The sequence below is a fragment of the Rhinatrema bivittatum genome, chromosome 5 (genome assembly GCF_901001135.1).
Source record: "Rhinatrema bivittatum chromosome 5, aRhiBiv1.1, whole genome shotgun sequence".
Classification (NCBI taxonomy): Eukaryota; Metazoa; Chordata; class Amphibia; order Gymnophiona; family Rhinatrematidae; genus Rhinatrema; species Rhinatrema bivittatum.
In genome coordinates this window covers 243072227-243096225 of record NC_042619.1, presented here as the reverse complement: position 1 = coordinate 243096225, position 23999 = coordinate 243072227, and the positions used below count along the sequence as shown (strand labels likewise).

Sequence of the window (23999 nt, the reverse complement as noted above, 5' to 3'; positions counted from 1 at the left end):
CTCTGTACCGCTCCCAAGACCAAGATGGCCGCCCTGCCCTTAGGCACGAGGCCGCGCCTCCTTTGAGAATTTAAAGGGACCTCGCCCTCTAAATTGACTTCACCTGTTCCTGATGGGCTAGGCACAGGGAAGTATTTAAGCTGACTCCCTCCACTCTCTCCTTGACTTGGCAATGAGTCTGCTTGCTCCGGTGAGTCTGCTGGTGCCTCGGGTTCCTGGTTCCTGCTTCTTCTTGGTGATTCCTCAGTGTGTGACTTCAGACTGGCAAGCGGTGATTCCTCAGTGTGTGACTTCGGACTGGCAAGCGGTGATCCTCTGGTACTCGACCTCGGACTTCTTCCGGACCATCCACCTTCAAGGGCCCACCTAAGTCCCAGCGGCCCGGGTCCCTACGGGCTCCTCCCGGGGGGGTCTGCGGACTTCCAGTGGCGAAGATCCAGTTAGCCCTTGCACCGACTTCATGTCTCTTCAACCTCTCAAAGGTCCACCTTAGACCCAGCGGCCTGGGTCCCTACGGGCTCCTCCCTGGGGGGCCGTGGGCTTCCAGTGGCGAAGATCCAGCTGGCCCTTGCTCCGACTTCATGCCTACTCGTCCTCTCAGAGGCCCATCTAAGTCTCCTGCAGCGAGGATCCAGCCAGTCCCAACTTCTGTTCTGCCTCGCCACCCGACGGGGGAACCTGAGGAGCTATCTCCTAAGGTCATATCAACCTCCCCATCGGTCCAAGGGTTCATGTCTCTCCTGGTCATAACAAAAGTCTGTTCGGGGGTAGGCATTAATTTTTGAGGGTAAAAATGTTCGCGTCAGGTGTACTTATTTTTTTTTTTCGCATCGGGGAAATAGCTAATAGCCTCATCAACATGAATTTACACTCTATTGGATGCGCATTTTGGATGCGTTAACCCCCGTTTTGCATCAGGGTTATGGGTGCGCGTCAAAAACGTGCATCCAGTCGCGTGTTAAGCTGTGCACTGTGGCCAGGGCACAGTATTGCATTGGCCTGAATAGGTAATTGTTTTGTTTGCATGCCATTTGCATTGACCTGTGCTAAACCATTCAAGTGTTTTTGCTGGGAGTTTTTTGTTGCTAAAACCTTTATTACATGCATAGGTAAGGTTAGTGCCTACAAACCTATGCAAAAATGTGCAGATGGCTTAGCATGGCTTATTACGGTGGCCCCACTGCCGTGTAAATTTTCAAAGCCTCGCATGGGCGGTGCGCGCACATGGACGCAACGATTTTATAACATGTGCGGTGATGTGCGCATGTTATAAAATCTGATACCCGCTCACACATGCGCGCACCCATATAAAATCGCGCACAAGGGGGGGGGGGGGATTTTTGTAGAAACGCGCGACAATGGGACAGGGCCTACCCCAGGTCCCTCCCAGTCCGCTTCACCGGGACAGTGCCTAATTGTGCTGTCCCGCCAAGACTCCACCCTGCCCCTTTTCCAAAACTCAGCACTTCTGTGTGTACCTGGAGATGCGCGCATGGCTGGCCCGCTCTGAAAATACGCACACATCTCCCAGGACTGGCGCATGCTGGCTTTTAAAAAAAATCGGCCTCTGTGTGTATAGTTGAAAATCACATTCACCTACATTCTTTTCCTTGCTAGTAGTTGCAAGAAATTAAAACTTTGGTCAAAAGATGTCCTATTTCAAACTTGTTTGTTTTTGTCCAGTCTTTTAATGTGGCCCATTATGGTATTTATTTATTTATTTATTTATTTGCCATTGTCAAGGAGGCATGGCAGAAAATCTAGTTTGGTGATGTTTTGTTTCAATGTTTCATTTGCAAAGAAATGAGAGTCAAATGAGTTGTAGGCTATTTCTTTGTACTGGACTTTAACTCAATGTATCTGTGACTAGCTTTTGAAAGCTAAATATATTTTAGATAATAAGGATTTTGTGGTACTTTGTCTAACAGCTATAAGAAGCATAATTTTCAGTGCCTGCAATATTTAACAAATGCAGAGAAGAGAAACATTGGATGTCACATGAAAGATGTAGATTTCAGAGTACCTAAACGCACCCGTCCGAGGATACGTGCAACTGTGTCAACCAAGGATTCAGCAGCACAGTTAAATCGGTCTTTCCTCACTTTGCGTATAGGTAAGAGCCTTAACCATGTAGTTTCCTTAAGATAAAATATTGCATTTTTATCATTGCAATGAAACAAAGCAGTATGTAATTAAGATTGCATTGCTGAGAACAATGAAGGAAGTGAGATGGAGGCCTTAGCGCTGCCAAAGGAAAGAACAAAGAGTCATCTGGTGAAATCATGGACATGATGTGATCGTAGGACAGGAAGAACAGGGTGAACGACGATACACCAGCCAATAGTATCAAGAAGAAAAGAGGTGTGTAGTAAAAAATTGCAATGTTCAGAGGGATTTCAAGAGAATTCTTCCGAAGTCTTTAATTTCAATAATGTAGGAGATGCTGTTTTACAGGATGCTGAAGTAAACCCTTCTCCCCTGTTAGCCTAATCCTTAAAACCCCACCGTCATCCACAGCAGAAGTAAAGTAACACGGCAGGGAACCCCAGCGCACGTCTGTGCGCGTAAATATTTATGCGCAGATTTCAGCGTGAAATCCAGGAACGCCCATGCCCTGCCCAGACAACATCTACACTCCACCCCTTCTTTTTGGAACTTTTCATTTGTGCGCATGGCGGCACGTACGCGCCTACAAGGGTGGCTTTTAAAATCCGCTCGGTGCATATCGGTGCATTATTGAAATTAAAGACTTCGGAAGAATTCTCTTGAAATCCCTCTGAACATTGCAATTTTTTACTACACATATCTCCTGATTTTGGCACTTGTCGGGCTTTTAAAATTCCCCTTTAAGAGTAACTTTTAATTGGCCAAACTGGCCAAGGAAGGAGCTGGATAGTTTGTGTCTCTCTGTTAAGGCATTAACATCTGTGATTGTCTGTGTGCTGGTCTGGAAGGCTCAACAGGCATCTCAGGTCAGCGTCTCTTTGTTAACAAAACTCGCACCACCACATGATCCTTACTATACTGTATCCTACTTTGTGATCTCTCTCTTTTAATCCTATTCATTTTAATGCTTTATCACTTCATGTTTTTGTATCCTATGGTTTTATCTTATTATGTTTTGTATTTTATTCTCCTTTTGATTCCTTTTACTCTTCTTTCCGCCTTTTGAATTCTGCATCCTCTCATTTTTATTGTAAACCACGTAGATCGTATAAAACATTTGTGTAAGTGGTATATAAACAATTTAAATAAATAAATAAATAAATACATAAAATACAGCGAAGATCAGGCAGGACTGCGGAAAGGCGGGATCACTGTTGCTGGCCCTGAGGGTGTCAACCATTGGGAATGGCAGGATTCTTGATGATGAGCTTTTTGGCTCCTTTGTTAAATTTACTTTTATAGATGTGAACAGCCATGGTTAATGCATATGAATGAGGGGTGGGGTGGGGCGGGGCTATCCAGGGCAGTGGCCGTTAGGCCGTGTCCCAGGAGAAGTGCTTGCCGACAGCCGGCCGGCGCATGTAACTTACTTCTGCTCCGAAGGAGCAGGTAAGTTAGAAAACAAAAAAAATTGGGGTGGGGTAGGTAGGAGTTTGGGGTCAGAGAGGAGAGGGGGAAAAGGTAAGAAGGGTAGTTAGGGGGATGGGAAAGTTCCCTTCTAGTCCGCTCCTTAATTGCATACAAAATTGGGCGCGCATGTGTACGTGGGCCTAGGATTGTATAACATGTGCACATCGGCGTGCACATGTTATAAAATCGGCGCATTCATGTGTGCATGCCGGGAACGGCGAATGTCGGTGCGTTTTTTAAAACTCTACCCCAGAAGCTTTATCCACATTCATTTTTAATAATTATTAAGGGAGCGCCCACCCTTTTGATTTTTACTCATGATATCTGGGATAGGGATGTGTATTCATTTTGTTTAATTTTATTACTTCATGTGCATAAAATTGATATTGTGGGTGGATGTCTATATATACCAAAATACATTTTATGTATGTAACAAAACAAAATATTAAAAACACAACAAAATAAAAAACCAAGGAGAATAAGAAGAATACAATTTTTCCTGTACACTCCTACAGTTGGCGAAACTCATTGAAAACTTCAAAGCTAAATAATATGGAAAGTTTTTCATAGCCATCAAGAACTAAAGCACTACTGAAATTTCCACAACAGTGATATATTTATTGTAAGAAACAAGGGCTATAGCAGGATTTTATAGCAACTGCTCATTTTTAGTAATAACGATTCCATTTTTTGTTTTAACTTAGATACAGACTTTCAATCTGTTGCCTGTTTGTGTCGTGCCTCTCCCAAAACACCCAGTTTTCAAATGCATGGAATATAGTAAATAAAAATAGATACCTATTATCAAGCTGCTGACCTTTTAAATCTGACTACACGTTTTTATTTACAAGTAGGCAGCTCACAGCGGCTTGTCTGATGTGTGGTTCATTGAGCTGCTCCTCAAATTTCAAAGGATCAGGTCCATTTGTGTTTTTAGTCAGGCACACTGGTTGGCTGCTGTATCACCTCACTTTAAAACTGAGGTGTGTTTTCAGAAGCCTACAGTACATGTTGGTTGCAGTAGTCTAAAACTCACATTATTTAAGCTAAAGATAAAAAAAAGAAGGCAAGGAAGTAACCCACACAGAGTGACAGTTACAACCCCAAACATCTTGCTGGGCAGACTGGATGGGTCATTTTTAGCCTTTATCTGCCATCATTACTATATTACTAAATAAATGAACATTGTCTTCTGTTAGCATAGATGTTTAAAGAGCCTGTTTTTCCAATTCCTTTGAAATTAAATTCCATTGTTTGTTAATCTGCTTTCAGAGAAATTGACCCCCCCAATTAACATATCCGTGTCTTATGGAAAAGGGAATACTACAATTCACTGGAGTCCACCAGCAACAATAGGTTCAACACAGAAAAGCTGTTTCCTCTACCAAGTGATACTCAATCAGTCCAATAAGGAGCAATATTTCAGGGTAATGTCTTACAAAGATTTAATTATATAAAGATGCTTATTCTAATACTGCAGTATGTACAGAAGACTTGAATTGCCCCAAATCATTTTCACCTCTGAAAGCCAAAGAGCAGGAAAAAAAATGTGGATTTTGTTGACTAGCATCTGTCATGAAGGAGATATTCTCCACAAAATAAGGTAGATACTTATCATGGCCCCCAAAAAAGATAGTTGCAACACACAGGAGGAGAAGCCAGCATAGACACTGTTTTCTTCTGCTCATACACATGCCCACAAACACATATTCACCCAAATACTTCAGATACAAATATATTTTCACCTTCTTGAGGCTTTGATTTCATTTTGGCTACTTGTCTCACAATGGCCTAAAAGAAGACCAGTGGCTTCAAGAAATGCCCCCACTGAAACTTCAAGATAATCATCATGAAGTTTGGCATGATCTCCTTGGCTGTGGAATCTGCATAAAGACATCAACCAGGGCAATCAAGATCCAGAAATTGAGGGTACAAGACATTTTTGCCATGAAAACTAGCCCAGTCTATCAACATTGGCACTGAAGGCATCAACATCAAAGGATCTAGGAGCTGCACAGTCTACTGGGGATGCCTTTATTGTCTTAAACATAAAAATTGAAACTTAAGCCCAGGAGTAATGAACATTCTTACTCCTACTTCTTGGCATCTGAGAAGTGTTCCTTGGCCTCAAAAGCTCAGATCTATAGAGATATGGCTCTGTACATTGAAGGAAAATTTCAGAGTCTTGACACCATTATTGCATAGATTCAAGAGTGGGGGGATGGTGATTGTAGCAATTCATCTTCACAATTAGCTGTGTCAGGAGAACTCAATCTTCCATCCAGAGACCCAGCTATATCAGTCTCCAGACGTCCAATCCATTGCCATCAGTACTCCCCCTATTGGTTACTCAGGAGGATGTCTTCTACTGAGCCCACTCAGATGTTGGCATCAACTACCTTCAAGACAAAGTCAGACAGGATCCTCAAGGTCTTCACTCAACGTCTACAACAAGTACAAGGGACAGCATCAAGCACCAGTCCTCAAGATCTATACCCTGGAACCAAGCAGATCAGTAACAGCATTGATGTCTTGATATCAAGATCCTGCATCAATGCACTCTGCACCAATTTGAAGCAGAACACCTTCAAAGAGGGACGCTTTCCATGCTGTATAGCATTGTTCAATCCTGATACTCAAAAAAGAATCATCAAGAAGGCCTTTTTATGTTATGACTATAGATTTGGCACATTCTCATATCTCTAGGTCCTTCTTTGATTTCAGATTCTGAGTACGAAGATTCTTGGGTTTCTGCTCAAAGGTCTGGAGATTCAGGTGTGAAGACCTGATCTCCCCTTGGAGCCCTCTCTTCCTCAAGCAAAGAGTAAGACTCCATCCAGAGGACCTCACCTTCCCAGCCTTTGTATAAAGAATTGCTGAGGTCATCCCCTTTAATATGGAGGTGGAGGATGAGCCCACAGTACATTTCATTGGCTTTCTCAGATTCCTTGATGCCAGCAAGGAATCTTGACAGTGCTCATCCACCAGCTTTATCAGGATGTGCAGAATTAAATGTGGGAAACACCACTTTCAGTACTTCCTGTTGGAAAGTAGGTGGACACCAAATATTGCAGCCAGTCAGCTCCAGGATTCAACAAGGTCCAGTTGCCATACCAGTCTGTAATTTTCAAATCCACCCCAAAAAGGGCCAGGAAGTTCAAGGTCCATTTTTTGATGCCCATGTGGCATGAGTCCCAGCCCTTGTGCTCAGCTCCTCCATAGCATCCTACCAGATCTTCATTATTGAATACTTGCATTAAACCTTCTAGGTTTTTCCTAAGGTTATCTCAGGCAGTGGTTCTCAATCTAATTCTCAACTCAGAAACACCCAACCAGTTGAGTTTTCAGTACATCTACCAATGAAAATGAATGAGATAGATTTGCATTCAATGGAGGAGGTGCATACAAATTTATCTCATGCATATTAATTGTACAGATCCTGAAAAACATATTGGCTGGGTATGTCCAGAGGATTGGATTGATAACCCTTGACCTAGGAAATGCTCCATGTTAGTGCCACTGGATGACATTCCTCTCATATGTGGCTGATTATCCTGCTGTCCACAGACAGCACCCATTATAAATAAGCAACTTTGCTTTATATTCACTAGAAATACTTCAATAATTAGAAATATAGACAGTAACGTTCAAATGAGTGCGCGGGCGCACATATATGTGTGTGCGTCAGGGCATGCCTAGAGATACGGCAATTTTACAACAAGTACGCACAAACACATACATGTTATCAAATAGTCTAGGTGCATAGATATGTGCCCCTAATTTTAAGCTTGTGCGCACCCAGCAGCTTAAGTCAGGTTTGAGCCATATAAGTGAGGGAATTTTATAACAGGCGTGTGTCTATGCCATTATCAGTACATCCATCTAGAGCTAGGTTCTCCAAACCCCCTGGTTCTTTAGCCTGCTCCCCCAGTTACCCCAGACCCTACCCTCATAGATGCCTGGAATTAGTTTTATTAAGACTTTCACCTCCTCCATAGAAGAAAGCTATGCAGCACTAGACCAGGGTACATGCCCAGGTGCATAGGTACTTGTGTGCACATCTCTTGGCCCCGCCCCAGAACGCCCATGCCCCACCCACATCATGCCACACCATGCCCCTTTTTTAAGCTGGTATGAGATGTGTGTGCCTCAGCACTTGCACGTGTATCCAGGCCTCTTATAAAATTGGGTGGATATGTGCCAGTGCCAGATGTGCACCCATCTCCCGATTTTGGCAAGTGCCTGACTTTTAAAATTCACTTTAAAATCTAATATTACACAGAATTAAGCACTTTGTGCCAGCAGTGCATGCGTTTTGAACTATTTTAGACATGTTACTATGCTACATGAGTATAGCAATGCTTAATATATATTCTACTGTTCAACAAATATTGCATTAGAACATAAATACCATGGAAGAAGAATATCGGTTTCCAGATTATGATCAGAGAAAAAGATATTCCATTCAAGTTCGTGCAAAGAAAACCTGTATAGAAAGCAAGTACTGGGGAGAATGGAGCGAACCAGTTTTTATTGGTGAAGGTATGTTGCCGTCTATCATAAAAAACCAGGGTACCTCAACTGTTATAGAATACCAATAATCAATTTTTTTTCTAAATCTTGTTTGTTAAGTTTTGAAAAAGACATAGAAAATGAATATAACAAGAGCACTTACATTAACACATTTTATCCCATCCCCTTCCCTCCCCTCACTAACAATAATAATCAATTTTTAAATAACATAGAGTGATTGCCATGTTAGTGATATGTAAAAATAAAGGTCAAAATGGCGCCGGCGCCATTTTTCGTACGGAAAAACGATTCGCATGCAGGAAGTCGTTCCCGGACCCCCGCTGGACCCCCAGGGACTTTTGGCCAGCTTGGGGGGGGCCTCCTGACCCCCACAAGACTTGCCAAAAGTCCAGCGGGGGTCCGGAACGACCTCCTGCAGTCGAATCGTGTTGTCTATGGCCGGCGTCATTTTGCGCCGCCATTTTGCGCAAAATGGCGCTGGCTGTAGACAACACGATTCGACTGCAGGAGGTCGTTCCGGACCCCCGCTGGACTTTTGGCAAGTCTTGTGGGGGTCAGGAGGCCCCCCCAAGCTGGCCAAAAGTCCCTGGGGGTCCAGCGGGGGTCCGGGAGCGATCTCCTACGCTCCTGACCTCGGGGGACAAAAAACAAAATGGCGCCGGTGCTACCTTTGACCTGTCATATTACAAGGCAAAGGTAGCGTCGGCGCCATTTCTACAAGCACCGGAGGTCCGAGAGTAAAAGATCACACCGGGACCCTTCCTCTGGACCCCAGGTAATTTAAGGCATTTTGGGGGGGTTCGGGAGGGTGGGGGATTTATTTTAAAGGGTCGGGGTGGGTTTTAGGGTTGTTTTAGTGTGCCGGTTTTCCCGCCCTCCCCCCCACTGGACCCCAGGTAATTTAAGGCATTTTGGGGGGTTCAGGAGGGTGGGGGATTTATTTTAAAGGGTCGGAGTGGTTTTTAGGGATGTTTTAGTGTGCCGGTTTTCGATTTTCACGATTTTCACGATTTTTAAAAAACCCAAACGGCAACGATCCGATTCTCTCCCCCTCCCAGCCGAAATCGATCGTTAAGACGATCGATCACACGATTCACATCTCTACTTCTTCGTGCATCCCCTAATTATGGTGCATGACGGGTTTTTAAAACCCAACTTTTAGGATTGTAAGCCCTCTGGGGATAGGGAAATACCTACAGTACCTGAATGTATTCTGTTTGGAATTGCCGAAAAATCGGAATGAAACACAAATAAATAATAAATAGGAAGAAGTGACCTGCCTGATTAGATGCATTCTCAGAAAAGAGTTCCTGCTGGCGTCTCTTATTGCTTCAAGGTGCTGTAAGCAGCGACCAAGTGTTGGCCTGGATCTGAGGCAGTGGTGACTTTTCCATGGCAGATATGATCAGGTCTGATGGCACACCAGCATGCCATGACACACTGCTTGAGAAACACTGCTCTACTCAAGAAATAGTTACAATTCAAATATGAATATTGCAGTTCTGTTTTATTGTGTGCTTTTTTTTTTTTTTTTTTTTAAGAAGAAGAAGAATTTTCTTTTAGAACACATGACTGAATCTAACCTATTCAATCTATTCTCTTTCCCTTAGAAGACGAGATCATCAAGCCTTGGTTATTAATGCTAATTGCCATTTTCTCTGCAATTGTCCTTAGAATTCTTCTTGGGGGTTTTTGTAAAAGGTAATTTATTTATTATTTTTTGACTTATTGTATTCCTGTGAAAAGATGCCCTGCACTGCTGTATGCCCGTTTAGTTCACAAGGTGTGTGGCAAACGTTATTACTCCGTGAGGAAAATATAAATCATTTTCAGTTAAAGACAATTACAATATTAACCTTTTTCCTCTCTCCCCCTCCTCTAGATATAAGGGATTTGATGTTTTCTTTACTCCTGTACCGGAGCCTTCACACAAAATCAGACAGTGGTTAACTTCAGAAGCAAATCAGTTACAGGTACTATACAGTGCTTTCTTTTTTACAAACACACACATATATATGTATATATATGTCTATCAGAGAACCCTAAAATAGGGTAAGTAACACCACTAATGATTTGAGAGATGCTTAATATTGGAAGTGTTATTACACAATGACAAAGAATATCAAAACTATTCAAACACACACACACACACATATTACTCACATTCCTGTGAAACAATTACAAAGTGTCCTTTCTTGTGGACTGTGGTTCAGCTGTATTCCCTTTTTAATGAAGGTGCCTTTCATGTGACTCATTTGCAATTCACAAAGTATCTTTCTTGAAGTTCAGGTGTATTGAAAGGGTTTTATTGTTTCATTATAAGCACTGGGATACATTTTTTCAAAAAGCGCAAGCGCGTACTTTTGTTTGCGCACCAGGCGCAAACAAAAGTACGCCGGATCTCAATAGATACGCGCCTAGCCACGCGTATCCTTTAAAATCCGGAGTCGGCGCGCACAAGGCTGCCCAAATTCGGCAGCCTGCGCGCACCAAGCCGTGCAGCCTGCCTCCGTTCCCTCCGAGGCCGCTCCAAAATCAGAGCAGCCTCGGAGAGAACTTTCCTTCCACCCCCCCCCCTGCACCTTCTCCTCCCTTCCCCTACCTAACCCCCCCTCAAGCCCTATCTAACCCCCCCCCCTACCTTTGTTGCACAAGTTACGCCTGCCTGAGGCAGGCGTAACTTGTGCGCGCCGGGTCGGCCGCCGGCGCACCATGGTCTGGTCCGGGGGCTGGTTCGGAGGCCGCAGCCACGTCCCCGGAACGCCCCCCCAGGAAAGCCCCGGGACTTACGTGCGTCCCGGGACTTTGCGCACGCCGGCAGCCTATGCAACATAGGCTCGGCGCACGCAGGGTGAGCTTTGGCCAGGTTTTCGGGGGGGGGGGGGGGGGGCGGGGGTACGCGTGTATCTTACGCACTTACCCCTTTGAAAATCTGGCCCACTCTGTATATATTTTGGCAATGTTTTATGTAAATATTCATGCTACAAATGCATAACACTAAAGAGAGTTTAGAAGTGGTGTGAATGAGGAAAGATTGACTAGCTCAATTAATAGTGTTTTTGAATAGTTTTGATATTCTTTGTCATTGTGTAATAAAGCTTGCAATATTAAGCATCTCTCAAATCATTTAAAACATTAGTGGTGTTACCCTATTTTAGGGTTCTCTGACATATACTATTTTAAGTACCCACATATTTTGAGTTATAGCCTAGATCAAATATTATATATATATTCACACCTTATTCCCAGCAGAATAGATGATGCACTTATGAATATTAAAGCCTGCCTCAATGGACATGAAAGGACTGTCTTGGTTTTGATTTCTCTCAGATCACATTATTTGCTTTAAATAAAAAATTAATAATTGTCTGGTGGCAGCTGAAATGTGATAAACATTGGAAAGAAATATAAGTCTAGTGGATGAGCATGGTATTCAATTCTTACAAATATAAAGCCTATTAAGAGAAGAAACTCAAGGCTGGAAGTAAGTTGCAGTCGAAAACAGGGTAAAAAAAAAGTTCAAAAAGCCTGCAAGTCATTTTGCTAATACAATTTTGAAATAGAGCACCTTTTGCCACAGGACATACTTTCTCACAGCTTGGGAAGGAAAAAAAAATCCCACAAAAAAACCCCCCAAAAAACCATATGGTGCAATAAAGCACCATGGGATATTTTCCTAAAGATTAAGAAATGGGCAGGATTGCTTCAGGTGCTTTATGTACAAATTTTTCCTTGAATTATTTTTTTCTGTGGACTTTTTTTACATTCCTGAAACTGCAGGAAATTAAATCTTTGCAAAATGCTGTGACGGCTGACGATTACAACACTCTGGCACTAGAGGAAGGGGCTCGAGGGAGGATGCAGAAACCACAGAGGAAGTGAAGTCACTCTGAAGCAAAGCTTTCTTGGAGATGTAGTTCTTATTAAAGCTTGGTTGTTGGTTCAGATATAGGCAACTGAGACACAGCAAGCAGCTAAAAGGGGTGTACCTGCAGAAGAGAGGCAGGCAAGGAGGGAAAGCAGAGAATGTCTTGTGCTTGGGTTGCCAGATGTTCCATGAACCTTACTGGATACCCCACCAAACTCGAGGAACGGGTGGGTTGTACCCTTCTGAACCTGAGAATAAGGGGTGCCCTCTCTACCCAGCATTCTCCTAACCCTCCCCACTACTGTGAGCCCAAGATCCTCTTTCTCTGTCGCTTATCCCCCTCCACACTATACCCCCCCTGCCTATCATTCCCCTCGCCCTTTTCCTGCCTTGCAGCATTCTCATTCCACCCCTTCTTATGGCCCCTGGTCAGCAAGTAAAGAGAGAATCTTCCAGACCAGTGTCACCCTCCTTCTTACCAGCAGAAGGAAGCAGTAGAAGCAGGTGGGGCTTTCTCCTTCTAAATTATGCTAGGAAACTGACTTGCAAGGGGGGTTTTTTTTATACTTTTTTGCCTGAAATTCAAATCTGGCCCTTGATCACTGGAACCAATTTTTAAAAATGATTGAGGGTGGTAAACAACCCAAATTACCATTCTCTGGACATAATGAAGGAGTTTACTTAATATTGGCATATCCAAACACCACTGAACCCACAGAGCTGGCACTTATGCCCTTGATCAGCAAATGGAAATACAGAACATGGCCGCAGATATAGATATAGATATAGATAGATAGATAGATATGCTCTGTCCCTAGTGCCTCCACTAGGGACAGAGCACTCTCAATAGCAGGACCCATCAACTGGAACTCTATGCCTCCTGACCTATGCATGGAACCCTGCATACACAAATTTAAAAGAAAAATTGAAAACTTGGCTTTTCAAGCTAGCCTACACATAATACCTACCATTATCCCCAGCCACCTATGCTCTACTTTAAAGATATAAACTTCTCTCTGAACATGCCTTGTCACCAAGCCTTATTCCTTTACACATATTTTATTTCAACAGCCGTCTACTGGCTAGTTTTAATGATATATACCGCTCTTTAAGCATGCCTGTTACCAAACTTTTTAACCAAACATTGTATATATTGTACAATCCATATATGCCTATATCCACAGTTATGTTCGCTTTGCATATAACGTTATGCACCTTTCTCTAGTTTCAATGATATATACCGCACTCTACACATGCCTTGTTACCAAATTGTTATCCAAACATTGTATATAGTACCCAATATATATATACACCTATATCAGCAGTTATGTTTGCTCTGCTTATAACATTATTCATCTCTCTCTGTTTGCCATGTAACCAAATTGTTCAATGTATTTTCTCTATCATTATTATAACGTTCTATGTAAACCGATACGATGTGAATACGGTGATCGGTATAAAAATACTTAAATAATATATATTATTTTATTTTATGTTTACAGAAAATATCCTTCAATTATCATGATCACAATCACTGGTACTCTGTAAAATTTAGAGGTGTATACAAACAGTTATGACTAGGAGCAATTAAATGTCTATGGGCAGATTCAGATATTCCCCAGGCCAAACCACATAACGTTTTGGTGCATGAGAAAAAGTGGGCAAACAATACAGAGTTCAAATGATATATTTAATTGTTAATTCGGACCTTCACAAACATGCCCAAGCAACATTGACTAGTTGCATTAGAGTCCCAACTGATATAATCATGATAATTATCAGGTTTGTTTGGGTTTTTTTTTAAAGAAATTCACCCAATATGCTTCGAACATAACATCAGCAGATTCCCCAGTACTGTGTTTATCAATCTTCACACTAAAAATATATGAAAAACATCACACGTCTGCTTGACTAATTTGATAGTCTTGCGCTTCAACATCAATTCATTTTTTTGTTTTACTGCATCAGGGACATTGCCAGGGCCTCATGGTCCCTAAATGGTGTCACTTGATATGGTCTTAACGCTTCATTAAATCTAAAATGGAGAGCAAGCACACTTAATACTGTTTTCCGGAAGCAGAGATCATTTGAACTATCCAATAGTCATTCAACACATATTCTAATGTAACAGGCATACAGATCTGTCAGTCAAAAACATCCACTTTGTAAACTGAATCATATACCACATGATGTAAAACCCAAAATAACTTGTCTATAAAACAAATTTCACATGCCCCGCTGTAGTGAATCATTTAGAGCTAGTGGCACAACTGTATTTAAAGTATATATCCAATACTGTTCTTGGATATTCAAGTCTGCTACATGATTACCATTTCTAAGTGATGGACACACCTGTCCAACCACAATCCAGCATAGTCATACCCATCTAGCCATAGTCCAGAACATTCATACCCATCCAACCACAGTCTAGCGCAGTCATACCCATCCAATCATAGTCCAGTTCAGTCATATCCATTCAATCACAGTCCAGTGCAGTCATAATCATCGAATCATAGTCCAGTGCAGTCATACCCATTCAATCACAATCCAGTACAGTCATACCCATTCAATCACAGTCAAGCACAGTCATACCCATCCAATCATAGTCCAGTTCAGTCATACCCATTCAATCACAGTCCAGTGCAGTCATACCCATCCAATCATATTCCAGCACAGTCATACCCATTCAATCACAGTCCAGCGCAGTCATACCCATCCAACCACAGTCCAGCGCAGTCATACCCATCCAACCACAGTCCAGCGCAGTCATACCCATTCAATCACGGTCCAGCAAAGTCATACCCATCCAATCATATACAGACAGAGTGGATGGTTTTGATTGACAGATCTGTATGCCTGTTACATTAGAATATGTGTTGAATGACTATTGGATAGTGCAGTCATACCCGTCCAACCACAGTCCAGCGCAGTCATAACCATTCAATCACAGTCCAGCGTGCATGTTATAAAATCGGGCGTACATTTGTGCACGCCGGTTAGCGAACACAAATGTACCCCGCACGCGTAAGTTTTAAAATCTGCCCCATAATATGGACTTAGTATTGTTTGGCTGTTATTTATTCATTGTCCAACTGTAATATATCTGGGTTCATTCTTTATTTAGCATGAGCAAAAGTGCCATGGGCTAAATACTGCTGAATGTTTTACAGCTCAAAAATTAGCAGAATACAGGCCAATACATATAGGGGCAGATTTTAAAACTTTCACGTGTGGGGTACATTTGTGGGCCAAGTGCATGTTATAAAATCCAGGGTCGGCGCGAGCAAGGGGGTGCACACTAGTGCACCTTGCGCGTGCTGAGCCCTCGGGGAGACCAGCTGGCTTTCCCTGTTTCCTCCGAGGCTGCTCCGAAATCAAAGCAGACTCTGAGGGAACTTTCCTTCCTTTCCTTCCCCACCTTCCCCTACTTGTTCCACCCCCAGCCCGAAAAAAAACCAAACCCGTACCTTTATCACACAAGTTACGCCTGCCAGAGGCGCGCGATCCCCCGGCACAGGAGTCCTCGGCCATGCCTCCCACCACGCCCCCAGACCATCCACCCCACTCCCCCATTCAGAAAAGCTCCGGGACTTACATGCGTCCCGGGGCTTTACGCCCGGCACGTAGGGCTTTGAAAATCTGCCTCATATAGCACAGAGACTTCCACATTACTGGATGGACAGGCAGTTTATGCCTCTCAGGAGCAATAATCCAATTAAACAGAGGACAAACAAGTTATGATACAGTAGTATGGGCTAAAATACAGCAAATTACTCTGCAATACTTGTAAAAAAAAAATGAATGTATTTTATTGTAGTACAGTGACAAATTGTATATCTTTGAAGAATTCCAGTGGCAATATTTATACTGGAGAAAAGTAGAGTCCTTGTAAGTTGTGATACTTTTTATTGGACTAAAATATAGAAGGGCTGATCAGAAGAAACATAGGACACCATCAGAGCACACTAATCAAAAAGCGTGAAATAAACCACTGAGAACAAAGGTATCAAAAAGCTCTGTAAACTATAGCAAGCTGTGCCCACTGATATGATACACATTGGCAGAGCTCTAAGGGGTGGATTTTTATAACAGACGCACCGATTTTATAACATGTGTGCGCCAATTAAGGAGCGGACTGGGAGGGAACTTCTCTACCCTCCTACCTAAACTCCCTCCCTCTTCCCCACCCCCTAAGCCCTACCTATCTATCCTTTGTTTTGTCTTTGTTTTACTACTTACTTCAGGGCCCGAGCTGAAGTAAGCTGCGTGCGCCAGGCCGGCTGCCGGAGCATGAGTCTTTGGACAGCAATCAATGGCGCTGTCCCAGCCCAGACCCAGCCTCCCGGCCCACCCCTTTGAAGAGACCTGACACTCGTGAGCGTTACCGGGGTTTACGTGCTTGGACGGGCCTCTTTGAAAATTCGCACAGCACGTGCAAGGCCCGGTCACATGGGTAAATCTCGGATTTTATGCACGCAGGCCTTTTAAAATCTGGCCGTATCTGATATTCCTTGTTCTCAGTGGGGGTTTGGTTTTGTGTTTTTTTGCAGGCATTTTGAATAATGCACTGTGATAAAGTGTCCAATTTTTTTTTTCTACTTTATCTGCTTTTCAGTGCTTTTTCATTGGGGGATTGTGGATGCCCACATTTTTGTGGAATACATTTTTATTGGGCCAATGGAAAAATTATCAAGAGAAGCTGAGCGTTTAAACTGTGCTGAAATTCAACACACAGTTTCTTAACGCAAAAGCAAATTTTTTTTTTCAAGTCCTGATGCAGTGAGCCAATGGCATGCTAATGCATTAGGAGTTTCAAAATGCACACAAATCAGAAAATGTGCGCACCATAAGGGCTTCACACCCAAAAAAAACCATGATTTCTGTACATAACTTCTTTTCTAAGCAGAAACCATGATTTGTGCAAATAAACCATGATTTGTGTGCATAAAATATGATATAGTCACACAAAGGATGCTTATTGCATAGAAAGCATTTTTGTGCACGTAAATCATATTTTATGTGCAGAAAACATGCTTTTTATAAACAAAGATGGTAACTTTATAAAAGGCGCACGTATGCCCACATATGCTGGAATTTTAAATCATCTGCAGAAGCGCGTGCGTATAATATAAAATATGTGTGCTCCTAATTTTAAGCTGTTACGAAAGGAAATGTTATTAGTGCATCATTACTCAGGACTTATCGGCTTTTACATGCATAAGTGAGCACATTTTAGAACATGCGCGCATGAGGGATATAACCGGCTTGATCACTTAATCCACCATTTGCCCAATCTTTCTCTAGGTCATCAAGATTTCTCTGGTCCCTCAGCTTGCACTCCCCCCTGTTTACCCAGACCCCTCACCCAGTCAGTTTTTGACTATAAAAATTTTTTTCAGACTTACACATGACAAAGAGCAGAAGTAAATAAATGCAGCCCGACGCGCACTGCATTCATCAGTTTTAAGATCAGGGTTCTTTTACCCTGGAATGCCCGTGACCCGACCCTTTCTTTTGGCACGTTCTGTTTCTCACACCTTGCAGGTGTTAAAATAAGAGATGCTCACACTTGGCTCATATACTGGTGTACATGGGCCTTCTAACTTGAGCAAGTCTTTTAAAATTCACCCCAAATCATGTTTTTGCACATAAAATCCCAACCACAGGTCCTGGCACCGGAATCTTGCTTCTGCCTGTAGACTAATACTAACTAGCACTAAATTCTTTTCTCTACCTCCTTTACCAGGAGTAAAATTTCCAGCGCTAAGAAAATATGCGCTAAGCTAGTGCCCCTCTCTGCATTGAAGGGTACTGGCTAATACCTTCATTAGCGTGGGATTTGCAGGTGAGGGCATTAAGCAGGACACAGTGTTTAATGCACCAAATTCCTTGCTGCATCAGATAAAACCATGAACTCTGAGAGCATCTTATTCTATCAGGCCCTAAGATTCCAAATCTTAGGATAGGAAGCCACTAAGGCACTATGGGCCTCATTTTCTAAAGTATTGCAGGCCTGCGATACTTTAGGAAATGAGGGGTGGGGGGCCGAAATGGGGGGCAGGCCTGCGCTAGCTGCCGGTTTCGCACCCAATAGCGCCACCATAGAAGGTGTAGCTATTGGGAGCGAACACGGACACGAAAAGGGCCTTACCTTTTCGTCGTCCGCGGCGGCTTCGCAGAGTCGGCCCCGGTGACACCCCGACTCCTCCTCTTCCGGGGCCGACTCCGCCCCCATTATGGTATCGCACGCGAAAAGGGACATTTCGTGTGCGAAACGTCCCTTACCGTGTGTGATACATTTAGAAAATAAGGCCCTATATGGCTTATTCAGAAAAGGAGTTTTCCTCATTCTTTGTGTCTCAAAACAATCTTTACTGAATAAAACCCCAGATATCATCTAGTGCCTGATGAAGGGAAAGTCATACCTTAAAAAGAACATAGGGACCTCCATTTTCAGTTTTTATTTAATTTTTCGCAGGAATTTATCAGCATTTATTACAAGAATAAATGCTGTTAAATTCTGGGAAAAATAAAATAAAAACTGAAAACGAAGGTCCCTAAATGTAAGGTGTTCATCAGTTTCTCCTCTTGGGATATGTAAACATTTTGTTACTTTGTTGCATAAAAGTTTTATAGTAAGCACGTACAGCATTATTTTGATTGCCTAGATGTAGGATCCAATGCCGCAATTTAATTTCATGAAGAATGATAAGGTGCAAAATGTAAATTTCTTCTTTCGTGAAGAGTTTCACAAAAATTAAATATGATTTTCCCAAAACAAAAAACAAAGATTTTCGTGATAGGATTTAATAGTGAGAGTTTCCACCAAAGGGAAAAAAGTTAAAAGTTTGCTAAATTAATATGAAACAAATAATACAATTTTTCAAAAATAAGGCAGCCTCAATTTTCATATAATACAAACTTCTCTGGATGTGTAAAAAGTAAAAACCTTTGTTTTGCAAAAAAATTTACAAGGGCAAAAACTCCACTTTTCCAGGCAAACACTGTTCTCCGTTTATTGCTTCACTGTCAAGTTTCCTTCCCAATATTTAACACACATAAACCCTAAGCAATAAAAGAAGGTTTGCTAACTAGATGCATTGTCTAATTTGATTTTGTCAAACAGATATCTGCTTTAGCTCAAAGTGAAGCTGTGACAACAATAGAGCTTGTCCAGGTGACTGGAGACAACTAAGAGAAGATGAGGGAGTCACTGTGCTTTCCACTCCTTGAACTAAATTTCACCAGGTCCTGGTATGGATTCTGAAAGAGTGTCAGCCTGTCTTGCAAGACTGTCATCACTATGCATGGACTGGATCTGTCTCTCTGGACGATTGCAACAAATGCTGCATTCAAGATGGACAGTGTACAGGGGAGTCACTGAAATACAAAATGTCTTTTGTACGAGAGGCTGGGTTGAAAAAAGGAAATAAAGCAGCAGCACGTGTCACATGGGAGATGCGCCTTTGGAGGTACTGTACCCTAGGCCATTGTGATCTCCTGGGCTGTAATATTCTTTGGGGTATTTTGCCAAAGATACAGTGATTTTTAATTTGCTAAACAGCAGATTTCACCTATTTATTTATATACCACCCATCAATTACTAAGAGGTTTACAATAAAAATAGTCATAATTAATACAAAAATACAATATGAACATCTTGAAATAGACACACATCACATCAATACAGAACATATCAGGCCCCAATAGACCTACATTACGTCAAAACAACAATTCGAGCCTCAGTACTGCCTAGACGCCAATAGCTTACTTTAACAGAAAGCAAGAGAGCAAGAAAATGCCACAGTCTTATCTCAATTTGCAAAGGTGTTTGAATTCCCTTTCTCTGATGGATCTAGATTACCAATTCATATTGTTCCATTCCATTCCCTCTCTCAACAGCATCTAGCGTACACTCAGGAATATATAGATGTCTGTGGCACGATTGTGACCGCCCTTTGGACTGGGAGAAGCATCTTCTTTCTGCTCTGCTAGGCCAATGCAATAAAGTCTGCTCAGCCTAGCGCACACGTTCATGCGCGTTTCGGACGCTCTAGCATAACGCCCTACTCAATAAGGGGATTAGCGCGTCTATAACGCGCATCCAAACAAACGCATAGGCAGATGCGCTCATCACATGTTAATGCCACGTAGATGAGGATATTAGCTATTACCCCCCTGATGCAGTAAATCCCCGGGCACCCATCGCACACTTTTTAACCCAGCAAACGTAACGCCAGCCCCGGAGCTGGCGTTAAGTCATTCGCGAGTAATGTGCTTATGAAACAAAAAAAACCCAAAAACTTTTCTTTGTGGTTCCTCCACAGAGAACAGTAGATCTACTAAAGATCTAGTAAAGAGTTAATGAAATGGATCCATTACAAAAAATAAATATTTCTGGCCGCACAATATACACACTTGAGGCCAATTTTGCCCCTTGCTATTGTGTGTGTATATTGTGCATCCAGAAAAGTTATTTTTTTTTGGGTCAGAATTTCAGCTTCTGTCCATAGACAGACAGAAGCACTGGAAGCCGTACTTCACCTCAGACCAGGAGTACAATTTCCAGTACAAAGAAAACCTTAATTAAGCCAGTGTACCTCTCTGCAGAGGCCGGGGGGGGGGGGGGGGGGGAGGTGTAATAGTTACCGTATTTCCACGACAATAACCCGCCCACGTATATAACCCGCCCACACACATAACCCGCAGGTTTTCAAAATTTATGTAAGAAACCTTTAATATACCCCGCCTCCTCATATAACCCGCGGGCAGACAGGGCGCTTGTCCGAGGGGGCGGGGCCGCCGGCACACTGACCTTGCACACTCTGCGCGCCGTGTACAGCCCCATGCCGTCCTGCACGCTGGACGCCTTCAGCGAGAAGCGCTCCGGTACGTACATGCCCAGCATTTTCATGGCCTGCCCCGGGGTGCGAGCCGCTCCCTCTCACATCGCCGGCGCTTTGCTTCCCGAGGGAGTTTGACCCTCCTCTCTCGTTGTCCCCTCGTTCCTTCCTGACCAATCAGGAAGCGGCCGGGCGCAGGGATAGGACGGACTCCTCTCAGCTGCAGCCTATCAGATGCGCGCTCTCCTTGACGCTTTGTTTTGTTTCCTCCTTCGCTTCTATTCAGAGTCGGGAAACTTTATTGGTCGGAAAGTTTGTCCACGTGTAGCCGAGTCAATGCCCGCGGCGGAGTGGGCGGAGGGATATACAGCGTGAAGCGCCGGGGCGGGGGGAGAGAGATGTTAACCGCTGCTGTAAAATTTTTTCTGGATAACCCGCCCACGTTTATACCCCGCGGGGGGCATGCGGGGTAGGTAAAAACGCACATTACCCGCGGGTTATATGCGTGGAAATACGGTAATGCCTTCATTAGCATGGGATTTTCATGTAAGGGCGCTAAGCAGAATGCAAAGTTTTATATCGACATTTTTTTGTGCACAAAACTCCTTATTACATTGGGAGTAATGTGCACACAACCCGAGGGTAAAACCAAGCGCTCTGCTGAGTGCACCTTATTACGTCGGGCCGTAGATGAGCCTTGGGTTCTTTATCTGGCATCGTGTTCGATATTGCTCAGTAAGTGACAAGCAGCAGCTATACAGCAAGAGGGACGCTGCAAAATAAATAAATAGATGGCAAACCTGGCCCGTTGCCTACTTTTTCATATATAATAACCTGACAGGACATGCTTTCTTCTCTGTTTCTAAAGCGAACTCACCACCCAGTACTCCACAATACCAGGTAAAGCAACAAACTGAAAACTGCTAAAGAAACATGGTGGCAGGTTTATGCTGACTATCCTAAGACCAGAGAGTCTGAATTCAGACTTTACACCTGTACTTTCTTCACTGTCCACTGGATGCCACCATTGCATGGTGAATAGCAGAGTTTACTGCACAAATGTCTACTGACTTATGAAATTGGGTATTTTCAGTCTTTTGTCACAGCATTAAGTTACTGTTTCGGAAATTGATTTTGTTGATTTCATGAGTGCCTTATTGGTGCTGGAGAAAAGTAGATTGTTTTTAGGTTGAGATGTCTTCCATTGGCCCAACAAAGGAATCATCCAAAGGTGATATCTGGCAGATCAACTTTAACCAGAGCTTAATTTGAGACAAAAAAAAGAAGTGGAACTGTGCAGCAGGTTGTGGGGCGGTAGGGAGGGGTCAAAGAGCAGGGCCATAGCCAGGTGTGGCCTGTAAGAAGGGGTGGAGCCAGGATTTGTCTCCCAAACACTTCCTCCTCCTTACCCCATCCTCAGCCCGCAACTAGTTCAACCTCCAGCCATCCTTCAGCCACCAGAACTGATTTACACTATCAGCGGCGGATTCACGACGTCAGACCGGCCCGGGTATTCACCACCCAGGCCGGCCCAGGACACATCATGTGGTCTGCCGAGCATGGCTCTGTCACGGCCGCGCTCGGCAGACCACGTGACTGGAGCGATCGGCCCACCGGGGGATGCCCGATCCCCCGATAGGCCAATCCGTCCCTGTACACTATTGGTTCTGCACCTCGTCCTCAGATCCTGGGGAAAAAAAGATGGCAGGCCATTAAGCTCCAGGTAACAGATATAAAATTATCACAAGTCTGAAACTTTGAGCAGTAGCAGAGTAGTGGGGAGATGTATATATCCAGACATACCTGGAGAAAATGACCCTTTCACCCTTGCCCTACTCCCACAACTATTTGTGGATGTGAGAAGCAAGAAAAATAGAAGTGATAAGAAATTGTTATGGTTTTGGGCTGTAGCCAGGAGTGACACAGGACAGGAGGAGGGGAGCAATAGCAGATGATCTGGTGAGGCTGGGTAGAGTCTCCGGAGCCGGGTGCAGGATGACAAGAATTCCTGAAGCTGGGTCTCAGCTGAGAAGAGTCTCTCGAGCTGGGTGCTGGCTGAGAAGGCCCTCTGGAACTGGGTGCTGGCTGAGAAGGGGTCTCTGGAGCTGAGAGCGTGGTGGTAAGGGTGAATTTCAGGAAACACTGGAACAGCATGTGGGTACGCGTGGATGTGAATGCAGGCAAGAGTGATCTGTAATACTGGAACTGAGTGCAGGTATGGGTGGAATCAGGATAGCGTGCAGGTAAGCGTGAGCTGGAGGAGGGGAACCAGGGCAAGGAAGACAGACAATGACAGGACTAGACAAACCAGGACAAGGACTACACTGAACATGAAACCACAAAATGCCTGAAGGCAGCAAGGCAAGGACGTCCAAGGAAGCAGACGAGTAATAGGGCAGCAACAGAAAGGGATTTGGGGACAGCGGGGACGAGAAGGCAGGCAAGGCTAGAATGCCTACAGAGCAAGATCATCAAAGGGCAACAGTGCAAGGCAAGGAAGACAGAAGGCTAAAGCAGGGAGCCCAAAGGAACTCGATGCTGAAGCACCGAGGCACGGGCTAGGCAGAGTTAAATAGAGGTTTCTGGACATGGAACAGGTAGGCAAGGAAGACTGGGCCAGCCAGGGGAGCGTGCTCATGGAGGGCCTCCGCTATGAGGAGGCTGCACAGCAGCCATGGTCGTAGCAGAAATAAAGAAGTAAATACTCATTGTTGCCTTCGAGTAGGCACTAAGAGGAAACTTGGCAAGGCAGAGGACATGTGCAGGCTCCTATGAGTGATGGATCATGTTTGACAATACTGAAGTGAGAATACCATAGAGGGAAGCAGACGCTGGGGTGGTTGATGTAAAGGATAGATGTAATACAAATTTATACATGCAAACACATGCAGGCATTTATGATTCACTATGAACTTTTGTACAAGGGAAAAGAGGAAATTATGCACACATTGGAAATAAATGATAAAAATAAATCAAGAGGGATGTAAGAGTGGGAGTAAGGTGTAATTGACAGGGCAAAGGAAAATACGTATCCTGGCACCATGAGGTAAGAGTCATTCACGCGCAAGGCATTGCAAAAAACATGTATATAAAGGGGCGCAGAAGACCTGGGAACCTGGAGAAGGCTAGCATCCTTGCTGAGGTGTGCAACTACGTTATTAGGTTCTACCCCTTCCCTT

The 23999-nt window shown here is 43.6% G+C and overlaps 1 protein-coding gene across 6 annotated transcripts in view; it reads left to right on the top strand.

Moving 5' to 3' along the window:
• Positions 1 to 19434, top strand: part of LOC115092605 (interleukin-5 receptor subunit alpha-like) — a 50255-nt gene extending 30821 nt beyond the window's left edge. For 4 of the 6 annotated variants that reach the window (XM_029603630.1, XM_029603631.1, XM_029603632.1 and 1 more), the window contains 6 exons: positions 1929 to 2113; positions 4849 to 5003; positions 7977 to 8118; positions 9720 to 9810; positions 9992 to 10082; positions 11890 to 13818. In XM_029603630.1, coding sequence (XP_029459490.1) covers positions 1929 to 2113; positions 4849 to 5003; positions 7977 to 8118; positions 9720 to 9810; positions 9992 to 10082; positions 11890 to 11991 — 766 coding nt within the window. In that variant the 3' untranslated portion in view covers positions 11992 to 13818. Of the gene's footprint in view, positions 1 to 1928; positions 2114 to 4848; positions 5004 to 7976; positions 8119 to 9719; positions 9811 to 9991; positions 10083 to 11889; positions 13819 to 19103 lie in introns of those variants that run through there. The other 2 variants (XM_029603633.1, XM_029603635.1) reach the window with 2 other exon arrangements.
• Positions 19435 to 23999: the final 4565 nt, after the last annotated feature.